At 40.3% G+C, this 12283-nt stretch overlaps 1 protein-coding gene and 1 non-coding gene across 2 annotated transcripts; one reads left to right on the forward strand and one right to left on the reverse strand.

Moving 5' to 3' along the window:
- Positions 1-809: 809 nt before the first annotated feature.
- Positions 810-10606, reverse strand: LOC138635553 (translocating chain-associated membrane protein 1-like 1). The gene is made up of 11 exons (XM_069723097.1): positions 9890-10606; positions 8853-8913; positions 8615-8733; positions 7130-7246; positions 6985-7043; positions 6509-6593; positions 5554-5624; positions 4789-4893; positions 4526-4669; positions 4262-4422; positions 810-4146 (listed from the first exon to the last, which is right to left on the reverse strand). Exons 1-11 carry the CDS (start codon positions 10007-10009, stop codon positions 4073-4075), a joined length of 1116 nt encoding a protein of 371 aa, XP_069579198.1. The 5' UTR covers positions 10010-10606; the 3' UTR covers positions 810-4072.
- A 1591-nt stretch (positions 10607-12197) lies between these two features.
- On the forward strand, positions 12198-12270 carry trnak-cuu (transfer RNA lysine (anticodon CUU)). Its single transcript has one exon. It is a non-coding gene; the product is annotated as a tRNA-Lys (tRNA).
- Positions 12271-12283: the final 13 nt, after the last annotated feature.

Here is a 12283-nt window from a genome sequence, read left to right on the forward strand (position 1 = left end):
CCCACTGATCCATCATGCTGTCTGATTGCCCAGAGAAAAGCCATTAGTCTGAAACAACCACAACACATTAGCAGTGAGTTGCAGGTGTCTCTTTTCTCTGTTGCGTTCATTCTTCACCATCCATGGATGCAGATGTCATATTTACAGTGGCCTTTCAGGCAAATAGCAGTGAAGAGCTGGACTTCTATCTAAAATATACATATTTATTTGGATAAACATGTTTTTGTAGCCATTATTTGGTTATTTTTTGTTGGTTTATTGTCATTAACGTCTGTTTTAAGAGTGTTGTGCCACATATTGTGTGATAAGACAACGTTTCTGTCTTTCTCACTCCGACTAGTGATTTATTAATGCAGGTCTGCATGCAGCTATGCCCCAACAGACTGCTTCTGTCCCTCAGGCAAAAAGCTCAGCGTTGCCCCCTAGTGGTAATTAGCCGTGAAGTACGATTTGGCAAATATTTCCTCATGCCTGCTGACACCATCCCCAATGAATAGTGTAAATGAAAAAAATGTTTAAAATCAAGTAGGTCTCCGAATATATCCTCGAGTGAAATAAGTGGAAATATGTAATGAACAGGAGGTGAGACAGTGAAGCCTCAAAACACAATATCTGAGTATCTCTGCTTTACAAAAGGACATTTTCCTTGCTGCCTCATCTCAGAAGTGGATAATCATTTACATCTCTCATAAATTGCTGTGCACTTTGAAACTGCAGTGTGTTCGCATGTCTTTTATATGGAGTTTCCATGGAAACAGTTTTATTAACCTGAGGGCAGTATGTACAAAAATGTGTTAAACAAGTTTTGTGTAATGAACAAAAGCTTTATTTCAAAAAATGAAATAAAAAAATAGTGACAAAGAAAAATGAACAGAACTCACAATAATTTGCATAAATATATACCATCAGAGCAGCTCAGAGACAACACATTTTAAAAGGAAATATATCGCAACATCTATAAACAAGCAGCAAAATAAAACAAATCAAGGACAATGCAGAATGAATTAATAGAATACAATAAACATTGTGTCTCTATGCATGTCTTTTTTAAAGGTAATCTCATGTTCAAATGCTTTGATGACTGTTGCCACCTAGAGGTTGCTCAAAGTTAATTCATTGCAGCCTTTTTCTTTTTTCTTTTTATGTTTTCAACAATGACAAAATGCACAGTCTTAAATCAAGCAACTCCAATTTGTAATTCATTGAAAAGAAACAACCCAAAGTGGGCAGTGTTGTGGTGCATAATGCATACAATGCAAAAAAGTGCATTCCTGTGGGTTTATACAGGCTATTGTGTCTCAAAGCGAGGGGGCCGTGAACTGCGGTGTGGCTCATGTTTCAGAGCCTGACTGTTGCACGGCGTGACATCCGATGAGCAAAGAAAAGCCGACAGATGTTTTCACTGCAAAAAAAAATCGACTTTGTTAGCTTTACAAACAGGCCTGTCACCTGCCGGACTGGAACAAAGAAAAAAAAACTCCATTTACTCCTCTGATCAGAGATTTAAACTGATGTGCGGATGACTAGTGTCATTATGACGGTGTATTTTACTACCATGTGGTTGTGAAAGCTGCAATGTACATCGGCAGCATAGTGTTTACTGAGCACTGTCATACAACTGCGTTCACGTTGCTCTAATAAGGCCATGAAGTTAAACAAACCATTAGGATAAGTAAATTGTACACCCATACCACAATGTTTACCCACACTAACAGTTTAGCAAGCTTCATTCTTAGATAAAAAAAACAATTCAGAACATGGATGCAAAAGAAATATTCACACGCGTGTACGGAACAACAGTGAATTTCAACAGTTTTCCCTCTATAAAAATAGCTTAAAAATCTGACAGTTTCGTACAGTGTAGGGTTAAGTCGTTTTTTTTTTTTTTTTATAGTTTACATCTGAGACAGTTTAATAACAGGCTGGTACATAAGTCCTCTGCTCTTCCTTCCCTCCTATGACACTGCCATAGACAGACATAGGGCTTGAACGACCACCAGAGTCCCAATAAGGAGCAATAAAGGGAGAAAAAAAAAAAAAAATGAACGGCATCTTCCTCTCCTTCCTACTCAAGACTAAGACTCCAAACTCCAGCTGTCTGTGCAACAGGTAGAGCAGTCTTTTCTGTACGGAGTCTCACATGCACAGTGGTTTAGTAGCAGAGCAGGACTCGGTCCATGAGAGGAGAGACCAACAGTATAGTAGGTGTGCTCCATAGCAATGTCAGGATCATTGAAAAGGTGAAGCAGGAAGGACAAAACATGCCATACTCGGCAAACAGTCTCTCTCTCGCACAGGTTCGAGCTTCGGAGGGGCAGAGACATTGAACACATAAGCATTTAGTAACCAATAACCCACAGAACGTACACCTATCCACAACTCAGTGCTTCACACACAGAATCCTGTTGGGAACTGAGGCTGAGGCCCGACCAAAGAGAACCGAAGAACAGGAAATGATTGTGAAACACAACCGATGGGCCGGAGTCATTGAACAGATTGTCACATTTCATGCTCTGCACACAGGCAATAACTCTTTTTACGAGACAAGCTATAAACATCATTTATTCACCCCCGTCATCATTCAGGCCAAGTCAATTCACAAACATACACGGGAGGCAAAACAATACTGTACACGCGGGCGTACGAACACAGTCCCTCACAAGCACACCTTCCATTGCACCATGGGACGTAACTTCTGGTGTAAGTGGCGAACAGCTTGTCCCCTGATACCCCTGAAGAATAATAAAAACAAAAATAAAAAAGCAAAGAGAAAGAAGGCAAACAGAACACAACACAAGCAGAACGAGTGTAATAAACCACCAACATTATAAGGACACTTGAAGAAAGATTGTATTGTTTGGATTAACTAAATGCAGTTGCTATGTACCGCTGTGTTTGCTGGTTATAGCTTTTCAAAGCATAGAAAATAATAACTATCTGTAGTATATGACAAAAATAAATAACTGAAACCTCTTGCAGCAGTTTGTAAAAAGGCCACTGAATGCTTTTGTGTTTTGTGAGTGTATTTTTGTGGTAGTGTGTGAGAGAGACGCAAACTCAACAGCACAGGTAGGAACTAGCCATAAAGTCTTTAGCCTTAAACCATCATGCATTAACATTACCATATAAAAGACTTAAGTGCAGCCTCGAACACAGCTTCTTGCTAAAGTTTCCAATCATGCCATTATAAAGATTTAACTGTATGCATACAGTACAGCATCACAGGTTACAGTACAGCTTCCTCTTGGTTAAGTCTCCTCACCCGGATGAGCCCCATGGAACAGGCTGATTACCAGGCTGGTGATAAAAGCAATCTAAAAATATAAAAGTGCCTCAATCCTCGTCTAACATGTTGGATTTCAATGGCAGAGGCTGTCAAATAATGGCAGTAAATGATCAAGGAGTTAAAGTAAAAGCTTCACTTTTGTGGCTGCAGTTATGCCAAATACCTAAATAGCACAAATATTCCTCCGGAGTGATTAATTTAGGATCTTTTCCTGACAACAGCAGAATATCAAAGTGCTGTCTTGCAGAGCAAGAAAGGCTTTATTTTGGGACATGAGCCAGTGGCCTGTTTAGTGAGTTGAACTGAATAAGGCCCAAACTTAAAATGACACCCTGTAAAGTCTGTAATCTGTACGCTAACACTTTATATTAAGTTGCCCTGAAGTCAGAATTGGCTTTTTAAGGTACTGTGACGGTAACTGATTCAATGTCAAATTACTGAAGAGCAACTCATTTTAAAGTACCCGACGAGTGATCGTATCTTTACACAAAAGGACACTTTGAAGAGCTAAATCCATCCTGTTAAAGCATCAAAACCAGCACTGACCTGCCAACGTCCCATCTGCAGCGACCCCAAATGAATAATAAACAGTTCTAGCAGAAAGTAACACTGAACTGTTTCAGAAAGGAGTTCCAACCCCACAGGGACAGTTATGCAAGGTTTCTTAGTGCGCTTAAACATTTGTTTTAGAGAGCAGTAGACAAAATTTTAAGTTGTGTAAAGACATAATGTCACATTGTCAGAACTCCCTCACTAATTTTTTTCTACCGTGCAACTCCTCTGTCTCTATGAAGCTTTGGCTTTTCGTGCCCGTGGCGATGTTTTATCCTCAGACTTGACCACTCCATTGGCAGCACCTCCTGACAAGACAAGTTCATTGAAGCACTTCTGATTACAGCGATTTCAAATAGGCAAATTCAACAATGAGCTAAATTAAACAATAAATAATCATAAACATCGGTTGTGCATACTGACCCCTTGTAGGTTCCCTTTTGTGAGGCTTGCTCTTTGGACTGACCGTCTTCTTCTTCGAGGCTTGGTTCTGGCTGTGCTCTCTCCACTTTTTCAACTGGAAATTAATGAACTTCCACATCATCCAGGCCTGCGTCAGGCAGATAGCTGCCAGACAAGTCATCCTAAGGGGTGGAGTGGTGTTTATTTAATTTTAAGGTGCCATTTTCAATCGTGCCAGGTATGATACATGAAGAGATGTTCTTGTAAATTGCCATCCGAGCCTACCTTATGGTGAGCACATTGAAGTTGCCTTCCGCTAAGGAAAAGCCCTGGTTTTCTGTACGGGGCAGGCCGAAGCCAAACGTTAGAACTGACAGTGTGAGGGTGAGGAGGCGGGCGATGACGAAAAGCAGAGCCCACAGAGTGAAACTGTAGAGGAAAATTAGCTGTTGCATTAAGCTGCTCAGTCCGAGAAGTAGTACTACTACTCACTAAATACGACAGCAAATGTTGAGTGAAAAAAAAAGAAGAAAGATCAAAAGTGGTACCCTTTTTGCTTGTTTTCATCACTGAAGTAGAAGAGGCGTGACGCGTGGAACAGAAGCTCCACCAGGTAGTGAGGGACCAGCAGCACCAGGCCCAGTCGGTGGAGGCTGAACAGGAAGAGGACAGAGAAGGAAGGCAGTGCAGAAATTACAGAGGGCCAAAATCAGGATGCAGCACTGATCACCCACTCTTCTGAGAGAACATGCCTGTGGACCAGAAGATTTAACCCTTTTATACCAGCTCCTGACTTTACATTTTTTTTAGATTCATAATCTTAAAAGGAAAATGTATGAAAAAAAAAAAGGGAAGAGACTCCAGAGTAAATGACAGGTAGAGCTCACAGGTAAAACAACAACAACAACAACAACTATGAAAACGTTCATTCCCTGCGCAGGGGAAAAGTCAGATGACCCAAGTGAGAGTTTTAAAATGAGGATGAAAATATTATGGGTGCATTTGAGGACGATAAACTACTCACAGTCCATCAAATAAAAAATAAAAAAAATCAATCACCCCATGAGCTGCAAGACACTGAAGTGGATTAGTGTCAAGTAGGAGGTCAGAGCTGTTAATTAATAATTATGTACTAATTTTACTGTTACATATTTTAGTGTAATAGCCAATACAAAGTTAAAACTATTTCATAGGCGCTGGTTTGAAACATTCTCAGTCATTATCAGACTGAATTAGATCTTTATGAGATAAAGTGCTTCTTGTGAAAATTCCTTATTTCATCCTCAGAGGACAAAAATAATTATTGGACTCACTTTAGGACGTAGGCACCGGTGATGTGGACAACGTAAAGGCAAATGTAATAAAGCTGGCGGGGGATGTCTTCCTGGAAGGATAAAACAAAGGGAGAGTTTGTGTTAGTAACAGCATGTAACAGAAATACTACAGTTTGCTGGAAACATATCTGGATGACAAAACATGCTTCGTGTTGGACCTCAGCATTTAAAACTCAGAGCATCGTGCCATTTTCTTTACAGTGTAAAACCCTTAAAACACAGCCCGACTCATTAACCACCAGTCATCTTTGAAACGATGACATATTTTCTCTGCCATGACATCTACTTGGCTCCAGTTTACTCCAAAATATTTATGTGCACGCAATTGGTATTGACAAAACAGCAAAAGAACTTCCCTCACATGCTTTATTCAACAAACCACAAATCAATGTGATCTTTTCAAAGAAACAGAAGACGGGGCATTAATAAATAATAGCTCCTTCATCCCAACCTAGCGAACACTTCTCTGGTCATTCTTGCTTGTTTTTAAGTCGTGCAGCAGAAGAACAAATTGTTTTAAGTAGCCTCTATGTGCGCCATACTGCACATGGGCTCCGTGAATCACAGCACTCAGCTGATTACTCCCTGAGACACGTCAACATGTGCCTGGAAAGACATTAACTGAACACTCAGTGTAGTTTAAAAGCTGTAGGGGCACAATAGTCCCTTTTACTTTGAAGACTTTTAAAATGAAGTGTATCATAGTGTGGTGTGTTTCTGTTGACAGACTGGAAAGTAGGACAAAAAGGACTCCAGATGTAAATGGTGTATGTGGCTGTAAAGCTCCCTTCAAAGTAGATGACTTGTCTTTTCACCTGAGCCCAGGTGTCACAGCTACAATTCAAGAGTACTCAACTACACAAATAAGTCGCGGCAAAAGTTTGAATGTGTTTTTGGTTTTTTTCCATTCATGACTTTTGAAAATGACTCTTACCTTCCGTACTTTTTGAAAGTACAACTCAGGAAGAGCATGGAGCCAATAGGCAATTTGGCAAATATAGAAGAACTTGACCTGAAAACTAGACAGAGGACAGGTTGTGCAGAGGATGAGAGGACCTGGGTGTCATTTCAGCATGGACTTAAGTTACATCATATTAGTATACAATACTAGACAATGTTGTGCAACTATCATCTAAAACACACTGAAATGCACGAACAAGTCAAGCCAGTGAGATACAAACATAGTCTGGCATCAATCTATGACATTAAGCCAACTGATAGAAATTTTATGAATCCAAACGAGTGAAACAAATGTGAATCATGTATCATTCAAAAAGTTCTCTAACTTCTAAATTAAAACACTTCCTCAGTGGAACTTGTTCAAGGTTGGAATTAAGTGTTTTCTAAGAATAATCACTAAATTGTAATATGTGAGCTTATGCTGTACAAAGGCGTATAACGTTTACTTACACCATATGAGTGTGTGGGTAACCCTCCCATAAGAAAGTAGGATTTGTTGCAAAGTTCTCCTGTCAGAGAGAAAAGAGACACAGCATGAGAAAAAGCCTGACGCAGACTGGGTCAGTGCGTTTCTGGGTGTCCTGTCCGCTCGTACCGCCGTCAGGATGCTGCAGCCCCAGATGAAGGAGAACAGGTAGAACGCTGCGAGCTGTCCGGACTCATTGAACTTGCTGTGTTTGGTTTTTGACAGGTGCAGCCTTCTATTCATTTTCTGAAATTAAAAATAAAGACATATGGTGAACACATTAAAACACCGTATCACATGCTGATGATCCAGACTGGGCCAGCCTCATCCCCCAGAACAGGAAATCAACTTCATGACCAGCTTTTAAATCAAGACTGAAACCTTTCCTGATTAGGCCCAATTTATTTCTTATTTAAAAACATTTTTTTATTAATTCATTTCAATTTGATTTTACTGCTACTGTACATCATGTGTTGTTTGCTTAATATTGTTCATATTATATGTACTGATTATTTTTATTGCTTACTTTTTGCTTTTAATTGCTTATTTGTTCTCAAGTCTTTTGATTTCTTTTAATTCTGTTGTGATGTGAAAGACATTCATTTCTTTATAAAGCTTAGGATTTTTTTTACATCCTTACAATAGCAGATAAAAGCACAAACAGTGGAGATCAGGATAGGATGAAGTGGCAAGCGAACTGGGAGGCAAAACAAGGCAAAAGTTTTCCATACAAAATCTTTCCTTATCAAAGTAAGAGCCACATTTTTCAGTGACACCCTCTCATTTAAAAACTCACATCTGTTTAGTGAAATTTTTCCTACAGGATTCATGTGGAAACGTGGCCTGTTTCTGAGTGACTGTCACAGCTCTAACATCAATTTGAATCAGTGTAAATAGTTCCTTGCCTTTTTCCTTTTTCCACAGAAGTTTTCAAGTCTGAGTGGCTCGGGAGTTTGAGCGGGTTTAAATAGCTTGTTGGCCCCAATTTCTTAAACTTAAAGTGCATTAGGGAAGAGATCTATTGACAGCCAGTACAAAGAGTAAAAACATTACAGCAAGCAGAACGTCTTTCTGTGTCACCTGACTATTGTTTTAAGACAGACATGACAAAAATGTGATCCTATCTTTTGAAATAGAAAAATATTTCATAGAATAACTCCTTGTATACTGTTAAATGTGGTCCCCAAAAAAAAAAGATTTTTTTAATGAACTTTTGGAATAAAATATAAAAATTTGTTTGATCTTAAATGATATCCTACTGGGATTAGTCATCAAAGTCAAAAGATGTCAGGATGAACATGAGCACTGTTTTAGTCACTACAGCTCACACACAGGCGGGAGGGAGGAAGTTTTACACTTCGAATAGACAGATAGTGGAGTCTGAAACTTTGATGCTTTTGAAAGGAAACAGTATAGACTACTGTAGAGAGCACACAGGTTGTGGCAGCTATTGTGATTCACTTGAAAAAGAGACTTGTGTGCAAGTTGTTAAAGTAGAGCTGGAGAGCTTCTTTAAAACAACAACAACAACAACAACAAAAACTACAGTGTTACAAAAGGAAAACCGTGTGAGCCCGTCAGATAGGTGCTGAGCTTCAACACCGATGTACTCACGTCCAGAATATATTCTTGTATCAAGGCATGAAGGATGACTGCAATAAGCAAGTAGAAAAAGATAGTGGCCACATCTTTAGGGCCGTACTGGTAAAGGTTCGCCGGCTCTCTTTTCTCATCTACAGGAAGAACAAAATGTAAAAGAAAAACAGAGACGAAGTTAAAACCTTGAAGCCTAAACAGTGGCTGCGAAAGACAGAACAGGTAATCGATGAGTGGCCAAAAAATGTCAGCTCACCTTGCGCTTGAGTTACGTTGTACTGGACTGTGATGAACATGATGGCAAACTTTGCTGTGACCTGAAAGGAGAGGAGGGGTTTGTCACTGACCACTGACAAAAGTCATAAAATGGGAGCCAAGTCTTCGTGTTAATGAATTTACACTAAAACACATTTAATCCTCTGTCGAATGAATTGAACCTAGTCGTAGTAAAACAAAACGTCTCATTGACTGCGTCCATGCTCGGTGTTTGTGGAGTTTCAGCTGTGGAAAAACTCAGTCATTTCATGCACGTATGTGATGAGCGAGGACTGTGGTGCCTCCACAACATCCTGAATTCACTGATTCCCATAATTGGGGTCTGGAGACCTCCAGGAGCTGCCTGGAGGGACTCCCAGGGGCCTCCAGCAAAATGAGTAAGTTCACTGCTGCAGCACAATGCCTCTTATTGTGTCAGGATTAGTGAGTGTGTGTGTGTGTGTGTCATGGGCTTCACAGTCCCCCCTATAGTATACGTGTTAATAATTCTGCACCAATCTGTAACTCCCCTGTCTTTACAAACAAAGGCTGATTAAAGGCACAGATTTGATCTAACAGGGGAAGTTGGAGGTGGACAGTTATCTTCCCAGTGTGTCCAGTACGCAGGCTGGGTATGGGTGGGGACAGGTTTGTGGGAGAAAAGCTGTCTTGTTTCATTCAAACGTGGCTGGGTACTCGTCTCTGTGTCGACTCAAGAGGACAGGTAACCAAATGTGTAGCATGCAGACAAATATTTAGGATGACCATGTTGTTGTCAAAGGCCAGAAACATGCACCGTTTAGCTCTGGAGGCAGTGGATTAGCCGCCTGGTAAGATGACTTATTAGCTGTGCCAGTGGGCCTCTACTCCCTCTTTTTTTTTTTTTTTTTTTTTGGCAGTCGTTGAGACACATGAGAAGGGGAAGGACAGAGACACGCTAGCGCGCTGCCACTGGAGGGCTGCTGTCAAGCCAGCTAAGGTAAGTTAGCATCAGCTAACAGCCCGGCTAACCGCAGCTCCTGTCCACTCGCACGGTACCTCAAACATCAGGCCGAGGAGGATGATCATGGCCAGGCACGAAACCATATCGGCGTGATTCTGGATCACAAACTCGTGGCTCAGCACCGGCGGGCTCTTGTTCTTCTTGCGGAAACCCATGGCTCACCGACACGACTCTTCCTTCTGCGGCTCCGGGTCGCCGTCGCTGAGGCTGGCGGGGTCGGAGCGAGCTTCCCACTGCTGCACCGACGCCGGCCTTTGCACGTCTGATGGATGGATGGATGGATGGATGGATGCTGCTGCTGCTGGTGGTGCTGGTGGTGCTGCTGCTGCTCCGGGCCGATCCCTCCGCTGCGGTGATCCGCTACCCGCGTTTAAAAGCAGTCATGAAGATGCACCAAACCAAACAGCACAGCACAACAACACCCACTTTTTTTTTTTTTTTTTTTTCCCCTGCTTGGTAAAGTCAGATGACGGGCCCTCCCACTTCAAAACCCCATTCATGTACCGCCCAGTGTCATTGACGTAGAAGGAGAACCCAGGCCCGTGGTGCCTTCAAGTACCACACGTAACCAGTTTTCAGGTATTTCTGCAAACTAGTCGTAGTGAAACAAAACGTCTCACTGACTGCATCCATGCTGTGTAGATGACGTTACAATAATTCACAATATTTTAGCACATCATCATCTAAAATGATAATTCTCTTCCTGTATATCATATATCATATCCATAATAAAGTATGGATGAATTACCCCCTCCCCCCCAGTGGCCCAAGGAGGCTTTGGGTAATTTAATTTATTTCACGCCACTAAAGTGCAATTTTACTTCTTTTTTTTTTTTGGGTACACAATGCTTCACTATGTTACTTTTCTTTATCTAATTTTGAATATATTCCCAATAAAGATTGTTTAGGGAAATTACCCCCAAACTATTGCCACAGAGAAACAGGTATTATACTACACATCACCACTTAATGCAGCCTGCAGAATAGTTGGAATTAAATATTGAATTTCCAAAGCTCTCCATTTTAGTACTTTTTTTTTTTTTTTTTTTTTTTCCAGAAAAACCTCTTTTGTCTCGCAACAAAAATGAAGATTGTACTCGGGTTGATAAGGATTTTTGACACCTTGTTTTACACTGTAGGTCACTCAAAGCCAATTGTCCTTGTAGGCTATCTGTTGTGCTTTGCTGGCATAAAATGTAGGTCATATTTAAACAATTTAATCTCACATTCATCATCACCCGCTCCAAAATAATTTGCATAATAGAATCATGTATTTCACTTGTTTAAAATAGATTTGTTTGTTTTTCATCCATTTTCAAATAAGGGGGATCTCTATGACCCAGTGTAAATATGTTTAATTAGCCTGTTTATCTTTCTTTTTACTTTGTTGACATATCAATGCATGAATAATATGCCACAATTTGAGATTATATAACAATGAAAGGGTCTGCAGAGCAAGCACCTTCAATTCCAACACTTTAAATACGTTTGGCTGATTACAGTCTTTCTAAAGCATTTTTTTTTTAATTCTCTATAAATTAATGCACTAACAATAACATATCTTATTTGGTGAATATTTACTTTTAGTCAAGTAAAGAATCAGAATCAGAATCACTTTATTGACCATGTATGTAGACACACAAGGAGTTTGACTCCGGTTAAAGCATCCGGGTACTTGTGTAGTTTTTCGTCCTTTATCTGGTGGCAAAACACGACAGACATTGAACTATTTTCTCGTAGGCACATTTTTTTATTTATTTTCACTTACCTGTCGAAAAACATTTTATTACTCAAATAAACAGGACCGGAAGTGGCAGCTTTGAGTCAGTTCGGCGGCACCACAGACAGCGAAGGTAAACGACGTCCATTTCCACGTCAAATGGTGGTGTTTTTTTTTTTTTTTAAATGTTAACACAATAATATATATTAACATAATATTAGTTTCCTTTAATTCAACGTCCAAGAATTGATGTTATCTGAAATAGCCAACGCAATAAACCGTTAGGTATCTCTTGCTAGTTTAAAATATATATATATATAAAAAAAAAAAAAACAGCCAACTGTCGTCTCTTTATCAAATAACCGTTTAAGTTTTATTCAGGCTTTATTGGCGATCTTACCCCCCCCCTAAAAACAACTATTTGTAAAATGCATATTAATTAGAGAGATAATCATGAGTTAACTTCTCAGTAGTTTTCAGTGAACTCGACTACGTCCAGCTAAAGAGATGCTTCTGTGTGGGACCGGTAGGGGGCAGTATGAGACAGAGACACTTATAATAAATAGGTAGTGTAGATTCTGAGAGCTGCGGTCAAAAGCATCGTTCGTTCCTTACTTTGCGCAGCCCGGCTAGCTCAGTCGGTAGAGCATGAGACTCTTAATCTCAGGGTCGTGGGTTCGAGCCCCACGTTGGGCGCTAGATTTTTTTT

This window comes from Brachyistius frenatus, unplaced genomic scaffold, assembly GCF_029030835.1.
Source record: "Brachyistius frenatus isolate BFR_SWC_R1_liver_20210118 unplaced genomic scaffold, ASM2903083v1 Contig_6, whole genome shotgun sequence".
NCBI lineage: Eukaryota > Metazoa > Chordata > Actinopteri > Embiotocidae > Brachyistius > Brachyistius frenatus.